General features: G+C 39.1%; 2 protein-coding genes across 5 annotated transcripts; both read left to right on the top strand.

The window, feature by feature from the left end:
* The first annotated feature begins 815 nt into the window (after window positions 1-815).
* LOC146459220 (uncharacterized) lies at window positions 816-12871 on the top strand. Of its 4 annotated transcripts, none has more exons than XM_085089920.1 (3): window positions 816-1076; window positions 8191-8281; window positions 12418-12871. In XM_085089920.1, exons 2-3 carry the CDS (start codon window positions 8224-8226, stop codon window positions 12810-12812), a joined length of 453 nt encoding a protein of 150 aa, XP_084946046.1. In that variant the 5' UTR covers window positions 816-1076; window positions 8191-8223; the 3' UTR covers window positions 12813-12871. The 4 variants fall into 4 exon arrangements, with proteins under 4 accessions (XP_084946046.1, XP_084946047.1, XP_084946045.1 ...); XM_085089921.1 differs by lacking the exon at window positions 816-1076 and adding an exon at window positions 3656-3857; XM_085089919.1 differs by lacking the exon at window positions 816-1076 and adding an exon at window positions 3657-3867.
* A 4875-nt stretch (window positions 12872-17746) lies between these two features.
* Window positions 17747-19802, top strand: LOC146459219 (uncharacterized). The gene has a single exon (XM_085089923.1). The coding sequence runs from the start codon at window positions 17936-17938 to the stop codon at window positions 18794-18796; it is 861 nt and encodes a 286-aa protein (XP_084946049.1). The 5' UTR covers window positions 17747-17935; the 3' UTR covers window positions 18797-19802.
* Window positions 19803-20809: the final 1007 nt, after the last annotated feature.

The following is a 20809-nucleotide window of genomic DNA, read 5'->3' as shown; positions in this document are numbered from 1 at the left end:
CTGAGTCATAAGAGAACCAGTTTTAATCAGATTATCCGTTGTTTTTCACAGCTTCGGATTGAAGTAATTGTCTAAACAAGCCCTCGGCAGCCATTTTCACACGAATATTAATTAAATCTCTTCGACGTTAGAATTAAATCCTTCTATTACTGGTTAATCCATCTCTTACTTAAAACTGAAACTTTTATTTTCAATGCCAGCAGTAGGTCACGATATTATGAATGTTAATCGTGTGATCGAGGTTCCGTAGTATATTTATTCTTGCTTAATTTGCGTGTCCGAATTTAGACAACTGTAAGTAGCAGTTGATTTCTTTGGACCGCACAGGTATACTAAGCTTTTCGACACAGACTGCCTACGTGCATAAGTAAACAAATTGAGGGTTTTGATGTTTAGTCCACGGCTAAGTTGCATGTATATCGATAAGGACCTATTTCCAAGTTCGCACTACACAGACAGGCACTCCAAGGTCATGATACAGTAGAAAGGTTTGATTCTTTTCGCAATATTTTCAATTGCTACACAAGCAAGCCATGCTCGAGGGTTTACCAAATGCTGCAGTCAGTTAACGGTTGAGATTTACGAAAGGATTTCTGCGGAAATATTGCTACAATATCGATTTTTTTCTGTATTATCTGAACTAATAATTCTTTAAACTAATTATATAAACTTCCTTCTTGGCTATACGGATCAGATAGGTCAGTCCCTGAACACGAGGACGATAGAATTAGATAAAGTTAAAAACAATTACTTAAATAACAACACAGGAGCTAAAACATGAGGCATTCCAAAATATATTTACGGAAGCAGAGCTTACTGACATAACTTATTGATTTTGTATCAATTTCTGTTTTAAACATGGCGTGAGAAATTTGCCTGTAGCAACTGAAACCAAAGTTATATCGGGTAAATCTTTCCTTGGCATGTCAGTAAGGTGATCGTTGAAAGCAAGAACCTAGATTATCAGAAAAAAAATCCAGTGTACGTTTCGTTATAAACTAAAGATCATGTTTGTCACTAGCCAGTGATGCCAACAGAGATCTGCTAGAGGAGGTGAAGCAGGGCAGCTTATTCAGGTGTGCCATTCATGATATTGTAACATGAACAAATTTCATGTTTCCACAATGTAAAACAACTAAAAACAAGGAAACAAATAGTACCACACGGACGCACTGTTCGACGACTGTCATTCAAACGGTCATTGAGTGCACTTTAGGATCTTATCAGGCCACACAATCAAAAGTTAGAACCACTTAGTACAACATGATAGGTCATGACTCAAGAAAGTACTATTTAGTACTGAAGCATTCATCTTTCATTTAAATGGTCATACTTTGAAATTCCATCTACAATGGTTCGAAAGTTAGAACCCTCTTGTGCAGCATAACAAATTGAACTACAGCTCCGTAGCTTTCATTTCCATGGTCACACTTTAGGATTTCATCCCTGCAGAACCACCTTGTACAGCATAATAAACAGCACCACAGCAAAGTACTGCCCAGTAGCTTTCATTTGAATGGTCAAACTTTAGGATTTCATCTACGGACTCAAAAGTTAGAACCACCTTGTACAGCATAATAAACAGCACCACAGCAAAGTACTGCCCAGTAGCTTTCACTCGAATAGTCACACTTTAGCCGATTTGATCCACAATGTCTAAAGCTATAACCTCCTTCAAGTCGGTATATCTTTCATTAAAGAACACAGACTCAAAAGGAAGAGTTTGACTCGTCCGCAATGTTGGGTTCTATCTTTCCCGTGACAAAATGACCTCGGACTTCAAACATTTGTTTTACATAACCGCCTTTACAAACAAATGCATGTTTTAATAGACTGCGGTGAAAGTGCTGATATATTTTACGCCCACTAATCTCACGACCGACAAATTTAGCATTCGTCTGGGCGAATATAGCACTGACCCCAAGGAAGGCTATTGGTCTTAGTGACCCCCACCCCCTCCCCCTTGCAAATCAATTTCGTTTTATTACACCTTAGTGACGTCAAGTCTGGTGAAGCGTTTCAGACATTAGACTGATCTGGCGAAACCGACTGAATCAACGCGTTTTATTTCCGTATTGTGCGGACCTTTGCAGATCCGCACAGAGATTTCTGTTGTTTTCTCAAAGTCCGCTTTAGGCGGGGACTAGAGTTTGGTGATCTGAATTAAGGCCTCAAATCAGTCCTGCTGCATGCACTGTCACTCGGGTTTGTCCCTTTAGTCCCACAAGTGATCAACATCTAACTTCTCCTTACCATATCACTACTTGGGCAAAGACATAGGTTATGAGAAATAAAGGAAATGATCACCAAAATCACGTGACAAATTCACCCAGCTACTGCTATAGAACCGTGAGGAGAATGCGCATGCGTGCTGATTTGGGCCTTATGAGGATTTAGCTAGTCCAGTAAGACCACATAAAACGAATTGATTGGTATTTTTTATCTGAGGGTTTGGGTGGGTTTAACCAATCTACTTCGGAATCAAAAGGGCCAAAATTTCAGTTGTTGTTAGCTGAAAAATGCCGCGTTTTTACTGATAGCTGAGAAAAGAAGCCCAAAAACAATTAATATGTGACACTTGAAAAACTGCTGAAATTTTAGCTTATAGATGAGAAAGGGCCGAAAACAAACCAAATTGGCAACTGAGAATCCAGTACGCCCATCCATTTGGGCTACCCACAAGAGCATTTCATAATTAAAATCAATGCTAGCTCCTTTATTGCCAGATCGTTTGGAGCCCTTTTGGAAGGCATCTTTTTGTAAGCAAACACGATGTGATCTGTTGGCATTCTTCTTATGAAAATTTAAGTCGCAGGAAATTTTTGTGAACGGATTCCTATCTGGCTTTCAAACATCTTAGCTGGTCTTATTGCGTACTTTAAACGACATATTCGCTCCTATCAAAACAAAAGGAGTTTGTTTTTCAGCATTCCGATAGTTTGAGGTGACAGAATACTTCAGCATGTCTTCACAATTTAATCCGAATTTCTGACTTTCCCTGTCAAATCTCATTCAATGAAATCGAACTGAACAGCATCCAAATTTCTTCAGTCCTAGAGCGGTGCTATACTGGACAAGCCAATGCCAGCTGAACGAAGCGTTGGGTTCCCTGTGTTTACCGTTTGAAACAGCCCGCGTTTGTAAGGTCCAATCACGTGCACCATTTTTCATTTTTTCTGTTGGTGTAGCCCGGGATGCATGAAAATCGGCCTGATTCAAAAAATCGGTAGCACTGCCTCGGATTTTTATAATTCGGGCCGATCATTCGTCTACTCACTCATTTTCCTTGTGAAATTGGGCCAAATAATTGTACGTGTAAATCACCGTTTATGATGACGTTAACTTTGGAGTCTGGTTGAGATTCTAACATTCACTGAAATGAAAGCAAATAAGCCATCATTCTTAAAGCGGAGCTGTTAATTTTTTTCATTCAGTTCAAAACAGGAAGTTTAGAAATCCGGCCTAAGCTTTAAGCCATGGAACTGATATCATTACGTAACCGTGAAATATGTTTTGCAACGTTCGAAGTTCACCGTGAATTCTACTTCTCTGCTTGTGTGAATTTAAAGCGGCCGTAGATTTTTCACACGCAAATTAGTTAGGACAACAAGGCGATCAATCGAGAACAAAGCCTGCCGATAATCCGTCTGTTTTGTAGGCGGCCATGAATTTTTAGATCAAAGCTAAACATTGACTCAACAGTTCAAGTTACCTAGTTACGTCGCTTGTCATTCAGAACTGTGTTCGCCTCCTCGAAGCGGCACACAAGTTATATAACATCTTTCTTCGTTTCTTGGCTTTTGCCGAGGACTCTCGACAAAACTTTTCTCAGGCAAAAGGAAGGCCTGGTCGCAACTGTAAGTTTCGGTTAGTTTAGTAATTTGTTGCTTGTTATGGTTTCATCTATTGTAAGATCTTTGCATGTGCGATTAGTTGAAACTTATGGATAAGGGGGTTTGTTTTTTAAGAAACTGTCGCGCTGCGTCGGTGGGAGTAGAAACAAATGTTTGGTTTTAACATCAGAGGTAATAACTAAAGGTAAATTGGCCACCGTAACGAGATTCAAGTGCTGACGTTTTGAGCGTTAGCACTTCGTCAAAGCGAAAGGTTAACGCTCGAAAGGTGATCACTGAATCTTTTTACAGTGGCCAATTTACCTTTAGTTATCACTGACCTCTGTTGATAAAGCAAACATTGGTAAAAACTCATACTTTCGTCTAACTGGATTGTAAATTATTCAAGCAAGAAAATGGCAGAGGTTTCCTTACTCCCAACTCAATGAAACTGAAGCGACTGCTTTCTTCTCAATGGGTGAAAACTGAATTCTGTTGGCTGGGCTTCAACTTCAACTTCATTACTCGGTAAGACGGATTTTCTTGACTGGCGACCAAAAATATCAATGAGCGAGCTATTCGAGACGTTTGTTAAATAAAACGTTGAACTCTACATACAAAATAAACTCACCTCATCGCTAAATTCAGCTAAAAAATAACAAACCGCAAAAGAAACAACATATTAACTACCATATTATGAGGCTAAGAGTGGGGGGGTAACGGTTTAATGTTATGTCCCTTTAATTTTTAGTCTGTGCTGTTACATGTAAATTCGCCAATATTTTAATGTTAACTCAAGTTCAGAAAAATGCTGTCTAGTGTTTGAAAGTTTTCCTGAGAAAAAAAAAAAGTCTTTGGCATTCTAAATACTTGTCTGCTCTGCTAGTCTCTGCTCTGTGAGTCTCACTAATGGAGAATTGACGCTCGAGCCAGATTGAAGCGTCGTAATATACCTGGAAAGAGTCCTCATCTTTGAGAGCCTAACGAAAACTGGTGGTGAAAATTTGGGGTTCACTCATTAAAATTAGCAAGGAAGGGAAAACAATCGGTCATTTTTGTTGAGAATTTTATCGGTTTCTGCTGATAAAGAAGGAGGAAAAACAGAGCAAACAAAACGTAACCAAAGGTGTAAAAATCGGTAATGACTTGACTTTCTGGATATCATTCTGTTAAAATAAGCCAATCCATTTTTACTGTTAGATGTTAAAAGTGCAAAAAAAGTTAACTGTCTGTTGTTACAGAGGCAAAGATTTAAGTGTTTTAAAGTGTTAACGAGGTAACCTATCCAGATCCTCTATTACAATCACTTAGTTTTTATATATTCATGTATGTACAAGGAAACCAATTGCAAACAATTGTTGATCAGTTTTGTTGTGACGTTCAATATAATGGTCACAATCCTAATTTCCCGACCCGTCGCGAAAAATACAATAGAAAACAGAATATTCTAACGCTCTCTTACAAAATGATTTGGATCATGTAAAAATGTTGCCGTACAGGTGCGTAGTCGGCCACGTTATTACTGTGCGGAAATGATAACGGTTGATGTGATGTGCTGTTTTAACTTATGACTGCATTTAAAAATTTTTTTTTTTTTTTTTTATCTTAACAAATATTCAAAACTAAACAAAGGAAGAGAAGTATTCAAAACTACTATACTCGAACAGGACCACCCAAACCACAAAATAGATGGTGGTCTCTGCCTGCATTCCCCTTCCTCAACCTCAAAAGATGGCGTCTTTATTACCGATAGCCTCACTTTTCCGTCTAGCAATTCTGACTCTTGCTAGCTGAATATTTCTGTGTGAACTAAAATTTTAAAGCCAATAACATTTTTTCGGTAATGTTTATGAGATAGGTGACATCTCTACCCCAGGCAAGGTGGGTCCTCTTCGAGCAAACGTGTTATGATCATTCCCCTATCAACACAATCAGGCCCCAGTTGTTCAAAGAATGGATATTAACTTTATCCACCGGATAAGTCTCTATCCAGCAGAAAAAATTCTTTGCATTGGTTGTTGGGGTGCATTTTATCCGCTGGATAGCGATTTAACCACTGGATAGAGTTATTTGCTCTTTGAACAAGCGGGGCCAGAACTCGAAGCAAAAAAAAAAAAAAACGCAACCGGTAGGCGGTGCCAAGCTGAGACAATGCGCGGGAAAAAGTAAAATGTTAAGCCGGCCAGTGCCAAGCGCGGGAAACGCACGTAAACCTCGCCACGATTGGCTATCGGTTTCTTCCTGATTCTAACAAAGCAGCAACCGGATTGATTACTCCAACGACATGGCAGATAGTTAAAAACCGTCATCGCTTGGAAAAGGTCAATTAGGTTTCATTTCAGCTCCAAATTATGCAAACCATACCAAAAAAAAAAAAAAAGAAGAAGAAGACAGGCGCAGGGCGCCGACTAGACTTCTATACATCAAGCATTTCAATTCCCTAACCTTGATAATGCTTTAGTTACATAATGCTCCAATTTTTCCAGTAGAATGCTCACTTTACACATAAAAAGGTCAACAGAATGCTCGAAATATAAAAGCTCTTTTAAACATGTTTTTTTTTTAATGTAACAACATTTATTTCTTAGAGAGTCTGACCAATTTTGGCAGCTGCTGCAACAACAACGTGTTTTTGCGTTAGTATATAGTGGTGGAAAAAATTCTAGAATGTTGTACTAAAGTCTAGCGCCAACAGTCTCCCAAATCAACAGTTGATAGCTGCAAAATGACATGATATCTAGCTCAATTTAATTACTTTCTTTATCTTTCATCAAAAATTCTCGTGTATCCGAATTCCAATTGAGCGTGGAAAGTGATTCAAGGTGTGCGGACAGCGTTTCTTGATCAGAGATATGTTGTTGGTATCCTCTGTTAATTGATTTTTACGATCAAGCACAGAATATTACGCCGTAAACTGTTCCAGTTGAAAAACATTATGTCAGATCTGATCGGCAGGCTCGTAAACTACGTAATTACGTCAATGACAGGCACTAACATGGATTATTAGAAGAGTTTGAGAATTGCAAAACTTGGGAATTTTCCAAACCACAAAAAAACCCAAGATAAAAGATGAATGCTTTCGGCAAGTAATGTAAGTAATTGGTCAAATGTAGCTTGCTATGGATACCTTCATAAAGGTTCATCGCTTCCATCGATAGTCGGTCCGAGTTTAAACTTAAGGGCCTGGAAAAATGCCATAAATAGCGTAGAAAGAAAAGAAAAAGAAAAATTCAGTGAACTGTATGTGCTAAAATTTGAAACGAATTGGAAACCAGCTAGACATCTGGAACTTACATTTTCTGTACGGATTCAGTATAACAAGAATTGCTGTGGACAACACCTCCGAGAACACCTTACCAGAAAGAGTAAACTCGGCAAAAGAATAAAACACCAAGTCTTTTATTAACACTCTCTCCACGTACAAACACTTGACGGCTTATTCTTCTAGTTTAAAGTTAAGAACAAGGCAGCTAAAAAACTAAGCCCCTTGATGCGAGAGAGATCTAGACTACACTGAGCATCTCTAATCTGTGGCTCTCCCTTTTGATCGCATATTTTGTAATTTCATCATGCTCGTTTGCACCACAAACTGTGGCTATGGATCCTTGGAACAATTTTTAAATTTTCTTTGCTACGTGATAAACCTTTATAAGTTTCAGGTTATTAAACAATGATTCTTATAAATGGAAGCAATATCATAATCGCGGACAAGCGCTAAATACTCACATCTGCTTGCATGGCAAAATGATTGATGATGATACGGTCTCGATTACATACCGCGCGGCTAATTGCGGTCTTTATTAGCAATGAGATTTCTATGATAAACAAATTTTGCGCAACGCCCCAAGAGAATGCTCGCAGTAAGACAAGTCCTTTTAGTCTATAGCTGTGATTAAATTTAACAGAAAATTCAGGGAAAAGCATTCACTACCAAGTTAGTCTGTGCGTGACCTCTCTTTGTTTACTTCACACGTCCAGAAGCTCACCAGCCTGGATGGTCACGCAATCTTCCACTTTTGTCATGCCTGTGGGGAATAAAGGGAAGATTTAACTTGACATCAGAAAAAATACTTTAGTAGCAGTATCATTTACTCTTATGTGGGAGCTAGAATTTGCTTTTGGCGTCTCGCGTGGGAATAGTTCAAAAAGCAAAAGCGCCAGTGAGACTGATGATAATCGCGTGACCTGCGTGTAATGGCGTGATCCGATCGAAGCGGTGCAAAGCGGAAACTAGATAACCGGAAATCCAATCCATCGGCACTTATGTTCAACACCCTCTAAAACGAGGTCACAAAATTCAATTGTTCTGTTGTCACTTAAGCGGGTTGTTGATGGTTTTCAATTTAATGCAATTTAGGTACAGACGAATCAACATCACACACTGAAGGAAATGAAGACCGCTTTACTCTTCAACAGAGCTGTGTGGTTCCTACTTGCTGTTACACAGGGTAAGTACTACATGTATAGACATACTTTGAAAGTGCCGTGACATTTCTGCCGACGCCTGTTTACATCAGAAGCGCGCTGGCCGGCTTATCCCATGTCGCGCCGTTGAATGCCCTATCCGCGACTGTTTCGAACACCTACGTCTGTTTTCCTCGATGAATTCTTTCTAAAGCTGACAACTTCACACCTTCAAGGGGTTCTTCACTCCTCTTGCCGCAGAGACCGCCGAGTTTCCTTTGCTTCACATGCCAGACCTTAAGGGCGCGTTATAATCATATGATGAAGGTTCAAGTTTGGAGTGTCCATTCAGATGAAAACAGTACTTTCCTGCAGCGCTGTATATTATCCTGTGAATTGAGGTAGTTCTGACATTTTGAGTCTGCGGATAAAATCTTAAAGTGGGAGGATTTCAACGAAAACTGTTTAACAGTCAATGTTAATTGTGATGTTTTTATTGTTGCACAAGCTGAACTGTTATAAGGTTGAATCCTAAAGTGTGCCCATTCAAATGAAAGCTACTGAGCAGTACTTTCCAGTCGTACTGTTTATTATACTGTACAAGCTGGTTCTATTTGTTCAGTCTGTGTATGAAATCCAAGTGTGACCATTCAAATGAAAGGTATTGCAATTGATGAGCAATGCTGTTACTGGGCGTTTATCACACAATACCACTCCAGGTAAAAAGGTAAAGAAGATCGAATATGGCAGTTTATACACGGATCAGAAAACTTACCTCTGAGAACCAAACAACGAGTGAACGGCCCAGTAAAACCGGTGAAATGTTCATTTAACCTCTCGTCATATAGGCATGTATTCAATAAAGTGTGTAAATAGACTAATGACCCCAACTAAAATTATGTGCAATATTGTCAACAGATCCGGGATAGATAGGCGTCGATGAATTATTTGGTTTGCTTGTATGGTTATTTTTCAGTACAGTTGTAATTTTCGTGATCTTTGCCTCGTATCAGTTTTAATTTTCGTGATCTTTGCTTCGTATCAGTGGCAGTTATCAATTCCTTAATCTAGTGCTGTTTTTTCAGAGCAGGTTGCAAGCTACTTTCACTCAAACCATGTCCATGATGATTGCTTCAAATGTTGTCCTTTATTTTGTCCAATTCTAGAAAGTTCTTTAATAAAAAAAATATCTTCCCGAATTGCCCTTTTTGAGGTGTTGAACACTTATAGAAGAATTTCTGATAACTCGAGGAAAAAAAGGATAAGCAGCCTTGAAATCGCTCAGCTGACCTCAGTCTCACTGCCACATTTTGATGCACTTCAAGGTTACGAATTTAAATTATGTGTGTCTTGAGTAACATTCCAACAAAGGGTGAAATTTAGAAGCGCAAGACCAAAACTGGGAAAATTCCGAATTTCTTCGCTTAAAGATTGCAAAGAATTACCGCCCAAGACACGTACTGTACGATGGCCTTCGTTTGATAGACTGGGACAAAGACCACGGGCAAATAACGTCGACTGTGGCTCCACTGATGAAACATTTTAAATCAGCTTTGAGTAAACCGTCGGAAATGATAATATCCAAAATAGCAGAAGTCTAAGTTCACATCCTCAAAAATCTAGAAAATTGGCAGTAACATCTGTAACATATTGCTTTCGCAGACGTCAAATTTTATCTCCGTATTGTTAAAAGACTTAAATGTTAAAACAAACATCATAACCACAGGGACACTTTGTTCCCTGCTGATTGATATTACAAGTGAGCGATTGGTTGTAGAAAAACAACATCATCATATCGTTATGTGGGGCAGAGATATCTAGAAATTCTAATCAGTTCATTTTTTGTCAGCCTTGATAATTTTCAGGTGTTCTGATCAGCGCGCGCCCAAGTCAACAACGACCTCCATTAACTGTGCGAAAAGATTGTTAAAGTATTGAATGTATTTCATTAAAAGTGCTGACATTTCTTGGATTAATGGTTTGCCATTCGTGGTCGGCATTTAGCGGGGTAGCAGTGTAAATAGTCATTGACTTAATTAACTTGCTCATATCCGGTTAACTGACGAGTATAAACGTTTCATTATTTCAATGAGGTCACGCTATCAAACTGTTTCTCTTTTTATCGCAAACGTTTACCGCGGCTCGAATTCTTGAAATGTAATACATAGGCGACAGGATTGAAATCAGTCTGAATTTCTGGAGCTTGGTAGTTTGATAGTCCTTCCTTTCCTCACAGAGAAGCACTGGTTCCTTAACTCTGTCTTCCCTTAATTGCGAATCAGCAAGTTACGATGTGAATCAAATTCTCCATTCGTAGGACTCTTAGTTAAAACTGCCAATAGAATGCTGATGGTATCCAAAATGGAGAGCAAATTTGCCTGCAATCTGAAGGTTCCTTTGTTGTGAATCTCCGAGTGCCTTGATTTGAAGAGGCGCGATTAAGATTAAATCCCTAAATTCTCCTTTCCTTTTTAGTTTAGATTAACGCGTGTAGGTCAAGAGAATTAAACAATTCATTTATTTCCAAACATGTAAACTAACGTTTGACTAAAAAAGCGCGAGGACCATGCCGGAGAGATTTAGAAAGTTTTATTGCAAAGGGTGTAACTGCTTCAGCGAAGTGGAAAGACATGAAAGTTGACACCGGATCTCTTCCAAAAGAATTGGTTTTAAAAGATTAAAAATAATTTCTTGTCAGAAGTTCCAAATATCCCACTTAAAAATCCCGACCGGAAATCTCTCTCTTGTATCCAAACTCTTAGCATAAAGCTCTGTTTAATCTTTAGAGGAATCAAGGGGAGGTTGGGGGTGGGAAGTGCATACAAGAGGTGTGCTGGTTTAGCAGTCGTTTGCAGGCAACCTTGTTCCCAGGGTCTCTCCTTTCGGCTAGTTAGGACTCAGCCTCCAGCGGCTAAGAGGACCGGGCGGCTCTGGGGACGAGAATGGAGGAGCTTGTTGTTGTGGAAAATCTGTTCGAAAATTTGCATTGAACTTTCCCTTTAACGAAAGGTCACCTCAAACTTCCGCAACGCTGAAAACGTAATCCCCCCTTTTTTTTTTCGGAGGGGCAAATACGTGGTTGAAAGTGCCAATAAAAGGCCAGCTGTATTTTCGGAAAGCCAAAAGTAGCCCGTAAATTCGGGAAATGAAATTAAATTCGTTAAAATTTTCGACAAGTCAAATTTTCTCTAAAGAATACGAACAGATTAAACTGTGTTGGCTCACACAATTTTGCCTTTAAAGGCAATAAAATGATGTGGAAATGCATTTTCAGGCCTGAAGAAATGTCATTTTATGTGCACAATCGGCAGGGTCATTCGACGAAAACATTGAAGCTTCTTACAACTCAACGCACAAATTTGTTTTAGCTAACACAGTTTGTTCTGTTCGGGTTCTTTAGATGAAAATTTAAAATCCCGAAAATTTTAGGGAACTTTCCTTATTCCCCGAACTTAAGAGGTGCTGTTGGCTTGCCGAAAATGCTAGCTGGCGCATTCCCTCCTCCGAAAATAAAAGGGATTAGTTTTTCAGCGTTGTGAACGTTTGTGGTGATCTTTCGTTATAGAAAACGCTTTTATTTTTTTACAATTTAATCCAACTTTCGGAGGCGGGTTATTTCTTTCCTAATAGATACCAAAAATCCAATTTGTGATATTTTGAAAGCTGAAAACTTTGAAAATTTTACAAGATCAAGAACATGCGCATACCCGTGAGGGAATATTTTGACGGGAATTGGGAAAACCATCAAGAAAGGAATACGCGGCTCAGTTTATAAGCCCCTCGTAAAGCTCTTCAGTTATTCTTTTGTGTAATTCCAGGTCTTATAAGTAGTGTTTTAAAGTATATTGTATCAAAATCCACCACTTGGGATAAATTTTTTGAGCGGCCATGAACGCAGATTTTCTCCGAGTATAAAGTAATCCAACAGATTGTTAACTAAATTGTAACAAACAAACTTAGCGCGTACCATTGAAATTGAACAATAGTGCGAAAGTATATACAGGAGGAGGAGGAGCTTGCCCTTTTACAGCGGAACTTCTTTTTCAAACAAATCGATTTATTTATTTGTTTATTTATGTAAGGCGCTTTTCTTTGCGTAAGGACAAAAGTCCATACACGAAGAATTTGTCCTTGCACGACGAAAAACGCCTTACACCAATTTCTTTCTCTGTCTTGACAGGCCAGTCTATCAAGTGTTACACGTGTCATGATTTAGAGCACAATCCAAGCTGCAGGAGGCGGATGAATAAAACCGACTGCTCGTTAGAAAAGGAATTTGGAGAATATTTTGACTCCTGCTTCTCAATGATTGCAATTAATGGCAAGAAAAAGTTACAAATCAAAGACTGTGCCATGGGCATTGGGTGCAAGGAACTTGAGGATGCTATATGTGAAAACTTCATGAGGAACAAACAAAATTCTACTTGGAAAAGTTGCAGGGTAGAATGCTGTGAGGGAGATTATTGCAACAAATATGTTGTCGGACAATCAAACAGTGCTAGAGTCCTAACGACTCAAACTATTTTGTTGTCAAGTTTTGTCATCATTTACTTTCTGGTATTTGTATCACCTTGATGAACTGTCGTCTGGGTAAGCGTTCGTTGATAGAGATGGGGAGTAGTGTGGGGCGTGAGTATGGGGGAAGTACGGGGGAGTAGTGTGGGGGTGAGAATGGGGGAGTAGTATGAGGGGAGTAGTGGGGAGTAGTGTGGGGGTGAGAATGGGGGAGTAGTATGAGGGGAGTACGGGGGAGTAGTGTGGGGGTGAGAATGGGGGAGTAGTATGAGGGGAGTAGTGGGGAGTAGTGTGGGGGTGAGAATGGGGGTTTCCATATCAAAAGGCCGGTACAAACCAAGAGTAAAGATTCTCGTTTCTGCAGAAGTGACCTTTTACGCATATTTTAGTTGAACACTATCGTAAACTTATTTATCTTTTTGAAAAGGCACCGCGCACATTTTGGTCCCTGGAAAGGGTTTTTCAGCATCAATATATAAATTAATTACAAAAGAAGAGGAAACCTATTTACATAACAATTTCGATATCACATGCTACTCTATTCCTTTATCAAAAGTTTCGTAAAAATATTAGCGTCTGTACACCCCTGTGTGGTATGGAAATCGCGATTTTATATCGAAGCCCTCCAGGATTGTCTTGCCCATTGTATAAAGTAGTTTTCAACTAAACGTCTCAAAACAAAACCCAAAGGAATGACGGTCAATGGTCAATCGCAACGAAGAATACAAAGAGGACAATGAACCAATCAGAATTTGAAAATTTGAAGCAAATGCATCTCTCATCGGCGCCAAGCGTGGGAAAACCGTGCGAGCAAGAAAGTGGCGCGAGTTTTGCTTATCAATCACAGAGTGTAGTTATTTCGACGCTGAAAATTGAAATTCGCTGAATCAGATATGTAATATCTTGCATTCAGAGTTTCTCTGGCTGCTTTTTGGTTGGTACAATATATGTCGCCATACATGACGTACTTACCCACTTGACAACCAACAGCTGACCCAATCATTTTACCCAATTATTTCTTTCCTCGGATGAACGGAGTTTTGCTACGATAATGCCCGACGGCTCTAGGGTTTAAAGCTAGGAAGACAAGAAGAGACACCGCTGGCTATGGTACAGGCTTGCGCGCTGCATAACATCTACACACTGTGAATAATATCGCAGAAAGAATGATACTTTGATCGTGTTTGATAAATTTTGAACTTGGAGTTGGTTATTTTTGGGTATGTAATCTACGCACGTAGGCTTGTTTGTGGAATGAAGCCGAGTCTGATGTGTTTATTAGCTGAAATCGATGCTGTTGCAACGTAATTTGCGCGTTTATATACGGTACTCTCCGCCAATTTGTCTTACTTTTCAAAGTATTTGTCTTTTTGTCCTTAACTCGTGCTCAACTTAATTCTTTCTCTTAGTTTAAAAGTTTCCACAGAGAAACACATATTTAAATTGAAGACCTTATACTTCTTAATTGTCTCTAGTTTTGTTTTGCAATTAATTCGTTCCAGTTTTGTATAAGTTGAGTGCAGTTTTCCCTTACGTTATGATTAGATATATTATCAGGGATATATTGTAACAAGAAAATATTTTCTTATTATTGTAATGTGAAAAGTTCATGTTGACAAACGAAATCACAAGTGAAGTTTTGTTTTCCTTACCAACAACAACAAAATAATTCTAGACGAGCTTTTCAAAATAAAGCTGTGAAAAAATTCCTCTGCCGACTGATGTACTTTTTCACTCAGTAACACAGGCATACTCGGAAAACGAAAATCCTAGTTCTCCTAACGGGTATCGAACCCATGCCCTTCCAATTACATGTTCCGATGCTCAGGCCCTTAAACTAGGCTCATGTGATAATATCCAGCATGCCGCTAGGATTCGAAAGTCGATGCGTGTTCTTTGTGAAAGCCGTGTGATGTTATTATTTAAACCTGGCAAATAAATGCTTGATATATCGTACATTTACCATTTAATATATTTACCAGGCTTAATACAGCATCACACTTCTTTTACAAAATTCGTTTGTTTTCTCTGATCGAGTGATGGTACATAATCTAACTTCTGCTTCTTTCACGAGCCGTAAGAGGAAATAACGGTGGCCGAGAAATTCTCACTTCTAAAATTCTACTACTATTTTACATATTTAAGGACGGTGCCTACTAATACAGAAGTATTTTTGCGCCGTTTATGACTATGCGGGGAAAGCAGATTTTAGCAAGGGCTATTGGAATCCAAAAAGAAAATTGGGGGTAACAACGCATTTCTTAGAGATTAAAGCAACAATAATTCTAAAAAGCTGTAAAATATGAAGTGGTGTATGGCGTTTTCTTCCAAATTGAAGCTTTACTATCTCTGAAAAATACATGGTTACCCCAAATTTTCTTTTTGAATACCAAGAGCACTTGCTAAGTTCTGCTTTCTTCGCATAGTTTTAAAGCGCGCAAAAACATCCCTGTATTAGTAGGCAACACCCACAGGAAACCCGAGTATCTCGAGATGCGCAGAACGTATGCGCAGTATCAATAGTAGGCACCGTTCTCATGGACCTCCATTTGCTACTGCGCATACTTTTCGCGCATCTTGGGAGGTACTTACTAAAACAGAAAGCGGCAAAATGAGTGCGCATGATCCGCAGATTTGTGGTTCGAGCGAGAATCGATTACGAATGCTCCACTTCAATCGCCAAGTTCACACCTGTTGCCACAATATTTTTTTTTGTTGAATAAGATATCTGATGGAGGAAGTCCGAAGGAATCTTTAATAAAAGCGGCAACCTTATCTATTTTGATTTGGGCTTATCCCCTCGAAACGAAAACAAACAATGGGAATTTTAAAAATGCCGCCATTTCTCCGCGTAAGATTGCTCACGCGTGACGAGCTTGCACTCATTTTGCCGCTTTGTTACTAAAACAAAGATATTGTTACGCAGTTTATCTCAATGCTGGAAAAGCAACGAAATTAAGCAGATCTTAGCCAGGGTTGTTGGAATCCGAAAAGGAAATTAGAGGTAACCTCCCATTTTTAGAAGATAACAAAAAGCTGCTAGCAGCTTAAACTCGGGACATATTAAACTGCGTGGTGCGTAAGCCTGCGATATTTTAGCAGTGATAACCTCCAGCATCGCAAACTTCCCAATATCGACAGATACAGAGATATAGTGACGCAATAAGTAACCACCAGATAGAATCGGTTACTTGCAGTCCAGTCAGAATGAAATACAGGGAAGAATATTTGTTAAGTGGAATACCGTGTTTCATACGGAAATTGCACATCACTCTGAATATATGTCATATATAAGGAAATGCCCAGTAGTTAGATAACCGCGAAAATGTCCATTGTTATATTGGTAACAAGTCCAGCAATTTTGGCTGAAAAATTACGCGAGATGCCCTAGGGTAGACTGGTCGCGTGATGATGGCATGTTTCGATTTTATAATATTTAAATTCTCATTAATTAACTACGCTGCGCAGCATTTCAATCTTCAGGACAGTTTATACTTCGATCTCTCGATTGTATGTTGCAGCTGATATAGATCGCTTTCTTCGCCACTCGACATGCTATCATTGCCATCACCTTTTTGTTCTAACGACTCCAGAACCCTCTCTGCGCTGAGGGAAACCGTTCGTGAACGCTTCTCAGCCGACGCCATTTTGATTCGAAAGAACAGTAACTCGCACAATACATCGAGGAAAGGGAGGGGGAGCGAAGGAAGCGAGAAAAAATGAGGGGGTTCGGGGAGAGGGGAAACGGAACGCCTGCCGTAAAGATCTCTTTGCGGCAGGCGTTCCCTTTCCCCTCTCCCCAATCCCCCTAATTTTTTTCCGCCTTCCTTGCCCCTCCCCTCCCCTTTCCTTCCCCGATTACCCCGGCCACGCAGGCTACGTCGTGAAGGCCACATTCAAGTATTTTACGCTTTCTACCAAATCTTGTGGTGATCGCCGGCATTGTATTAAAACGCAAACTTTTGCAAATGTTTCAAATCACTGTTCAAATCTGGTTACTTACAGGTCTAGACAGAAATGATTTAAAGTAGTCATTAAGAATTCCCGAGACACTTCTCTTTGTGAATGCCAACTTCTTATCTTTTGTCATTTGCCTTGTATCCGCCATCTTGTATGTGACACGTCATTTGGTTATATACAAACGGTCTTATGCATTATCTCTTGGACAATCGCGACTCAAAAAATAAAAAAAAGGAAAAAAGAAAAAAGAACGGGACCGAGAGGCGCCTCACGGCCCGAGAAATTAAAAAGCAATTTGAAAAAAAACCCATACATTACTGCATATTTTAGAGCTTTTTGGAATTATTCTTGGTTCATTATCTCTTAAAGATACGTGGTTACCCCCAATTTTTTTTATTCCAATAGCCCTTGCTAAGATCTTATTTTCCCACATGGCCATAAACTGTACAAGAATACCTCTGTATTAGGGGATACCGTCTTTAAATCTTCCATAAGTTGAAAGCCAGCCTGAAAACATGAGAAACTTTGACACGAACGGAGTCATTCTAAGAAAAAGTTATTGTTTGCTTCTCGCGCGCGCAACTCATTTTGCATGGTGACGTCATATGACGTCATCATGACTGGTTGAGATTTTTCGAGAACGCAACTATATGGTAATTGAGAATTACTGTTATTCGTTGTTATTCATTGGGCTTTTGTTAAGTTTCAATTGGGAGTCTCTAACTTTAAGCATACGGCAAAGAATGGAGCAGTGTCAAATTCAATTCATTTGTAAATTGTCTGAAAACAATAAAATCTGTAGATCGTTAACTTTATCGATCACGAAAAGTAACCATTTAGTTTTGCAAAAATGCTAGAAGTTATTTACAGCAGTAACCAAGTAGCAACTTAATCCAATTTATATATTGACGCATTTTTCATCCCACCAAAAACGCACTTTTCTTGTACGTGTGTAACTACTTGGGTGTTTTTTTATTTTAATGAATAAATCCTTTTGCCTCGGGTTAAATCAACAACAATTTATTTTACAGACCGCTACACGCACTGACCCATAACCTCACCGGGCAGTGATCACGCATAAATAGTCGAGCTTTTCCGTCTTGAAAGGATTAATAACAGAGCTGCTCACCGTTGAACAAGCACAACTCGGCAGTCTAGGATTGAACCACAACCTCAGCCAGTGTGAGATCAATACCGCATCGACTGGAGTGCAATTCTCCATTATGAACGCAAATTTATTGCAGAGAGAAAGAAGTTTGAAAAACGCGGTTCTCTGTGCGAGCTTCGATCGAAAGCTTCGAGCAGAGATCATGAACGCGCGAGAGAATGCAAGACTTGAGAAACAACATCGTAATATTGATGCGTTTAAGAGCAGCTTTGCGAAGGAGCATTTGGCTGAAAGGAACAGAGTCAAATCTCGGATGCAGGACTTGAGGAAAACTGTTCTCTGTCGTGCGCAATCCCTAGACAAAGTTGACTCTGCTGTGGGTCACAAAGTCGATGCTTTGAACGGAGTTCATCTACCAAAGCTTCCTATCAAACCAGTGGAAATTGGCGGGAGAATAACAGGAGAAACGGATTTAACGAAGTCTTTACCAGATATACGCTTGATTTACGCAGAAAATGAGCCGCAGAAATCGACGCAATTGCCGATGGTAACGTTGAACAGCCCTCGGGGTAAAAGACGGTTTAAAAACAGAGGATATAATGTGAGGAATGCATTAACCAATTCCCCTCGTATGAGAACTCAGTCGCACGGCGATTTGCGGTCGGATGAATGCGAAATGGTTAAAGATATCAACTGTAATCTGAAGAACTCACTTGAAATTAATGAGATGACTCTTAAATCTGATCAAGAAATTGATCAACGCCTCGAGGGCATTTCCAACCGCCGAGAGTTTCTGGACCCACGCCATCTACAAGGCTACAGTTTAACTTCGCGAAGACGGAGTTTGAGTACAGGGGACATTACTCTCGCAGAAAAGATTCACTCATTCCTCGAAGGTGTGGAGAATTCTCGAGACAGCTCGAATTCACTGGACTACAGCAGTTCTAACTCAGAAGAAGAAGAGGATGTCATTTAATGGAGGTTAAAATATTCACTAAATCAGAGAAGGACTTGAACTCGTGTGAACTCTCAAGTCTGCCCGATTGGTGGTGGACTGCTGCAACTGTTCAATTGAAAGCAATTAGTTTAGCTATGCTACTCCACACTGTATCTAGAGGTTTGGATTGACAAAGTGTTTTAATAAATGAGATGTGGAACCCAATTTTTTTTTACAATCAGTACATGCACTTTTGTAAGTGAGCAAAAATAATCTATCGAACTTAATTAAATCACGCACTGTATTTTCATCAAGAAAGTTAACAAACTGAAAAAACAGCTGCCATTTGATTGAAGTATTTGAACGATCGCCATTGATTCAAAACTTGTTACCTGTTTCTAGGAAAAGAAATGAAAGCTCGAGAGACTACATGATCTTGTTCCAGTTTCATACTAAAAGTTAACGTTTAGTTAATTTTAATCGAAGCATTGATTTACTGATCATCGATGTCGGCCTAAAATCCCTCCGGCAAAGAATCGATAGTCTTATGAACTGGTGCCAGGATTGAAGCTAAACAGGTTTGATCAGTATAGTAAATTCCAGAGAACATCAGGAGGAACCATCTATCTTCAATTAACTGAGGTTGAGGGATATTTTTAGGAAATTTAAAGAGTCCATTCTCTTTCATTTCCATCGCATTGAAACCAGCTGCTTTTGTCTTTCTTCTTTAAACTTCTGATTAATTTACTGTAATATACCTTACAGATTTATCAATCGCACTATAAGTTACGCCTTTTGAAAGGTTTATCAGTATGCCTTGATTTTTAACGAGCAATTTTAAATTTGTTTTACACACATAAAGGACCGATACACGCATTCCACAACGTTAGCTTTGCGTGTTTACTTAAGGATTAACTTTTTTACGTAAATGTGACGTAATTGTCAAGGAAAGACAATATGATTGAAAAGTATGGCGAACCTAATCCTGTAATGAACTCTTTTTCACGGCTTTTATGACCGAATAAATCCAAACCAATTTACAGCCCTTGTTGTTTTGTTTCGCTATTTTCTTTAAGACTACCCGTTCCGCTTTTTGAAATATTATCTCATGTATGTACTTCTTTTGTAGTTCTTTTGTAGTTCTCTTCAATGCCCGTGTGGCACATAAAACAAGCCTACACCTAATGTTGACGTAAGCTGATTAAGCTTTACCGAATACTTTGAGAATGCACAGTTATATATGCTTTCTCGCAACTCGTTTTCTGTGCCAAGAAAATATCCATAAAATTGCAGCTAGGGTAACCACCATTTTCGAGTCTGTATTAAAACGAACCTAAGAATTAAAGGACGGTGTTTCCTTCCTACTGCACAAACGTTCTGTGCATCTCGGAGCGTTAAGAAAAACGCGGGTTTCTTAACGGTGCCCACTAGTGCAAAGGTATTTTATGCAAGGTTTATGATTATGCAGGAAAAGTAGATCTTAGTAAGGGCTATTTAAATACAAAAGAAAATTAAGAGTAAGCACGCATATTTCAGAGGCAATCAAGCTTCTGTTAAGTTTTTGGGGAAAATGCCATGAATTGTTATGTATTTTAAAGCTTTTTCTGAAATGTGCGTGGTTACACCCAATTCTTAAGTCTCGGAACCGTTATGTCATTAATGAAATAAATCTACTGATAACGTGAAAGAGGTAGTTGAATAAACTGATTCATTTTGATAAAGGTTTTAAGTCCTAAGTTTTGTTTTAAACATGATACCGTGATGTAAGTCTGGTCGAGCAGGGAGGCGTAAAAGAGATGATAGTAAACCGGCACACGTGTTAGAACAACGATCGTTCAGATCCTGGGGAAGATTGAGATGCCAAAACGAACTAAATGAAGTAAATACTTGGCAAGCAAGCAAGTAAACAACAACAAAAACAACTGAAACACAAAAACCTAGAACACCAATTAAGTGAAAAATTTCAAATGATTTTACCAAAGCGAGAACAATCCATGACCAGTTGTTATTGATTTTCCCAAGACACAATGAAGGAATTGAAAAAAAAAATGG

Source organism: Pavona decussata, unplaced genomic scaffold (genome assembly GCF_977016875.1).
Source record: "Pavona decussata unplaced genomic scaffold, jaPavDecu1.1 SCAFFOLD_223, whole genome shotgun sequence".
Classification (NCBI taxonomy): domain Eukaryota; kingdom Metazoa; phylum Cnidaria; class Anthozoa; order Scleractinia; family Agariciidae; genus Pavona; species Pavona decussata.
Note: the sequence above shows the minus strand (reverse complement) of the source record. Positions and strands in the feature narration are given on the sequence as shown.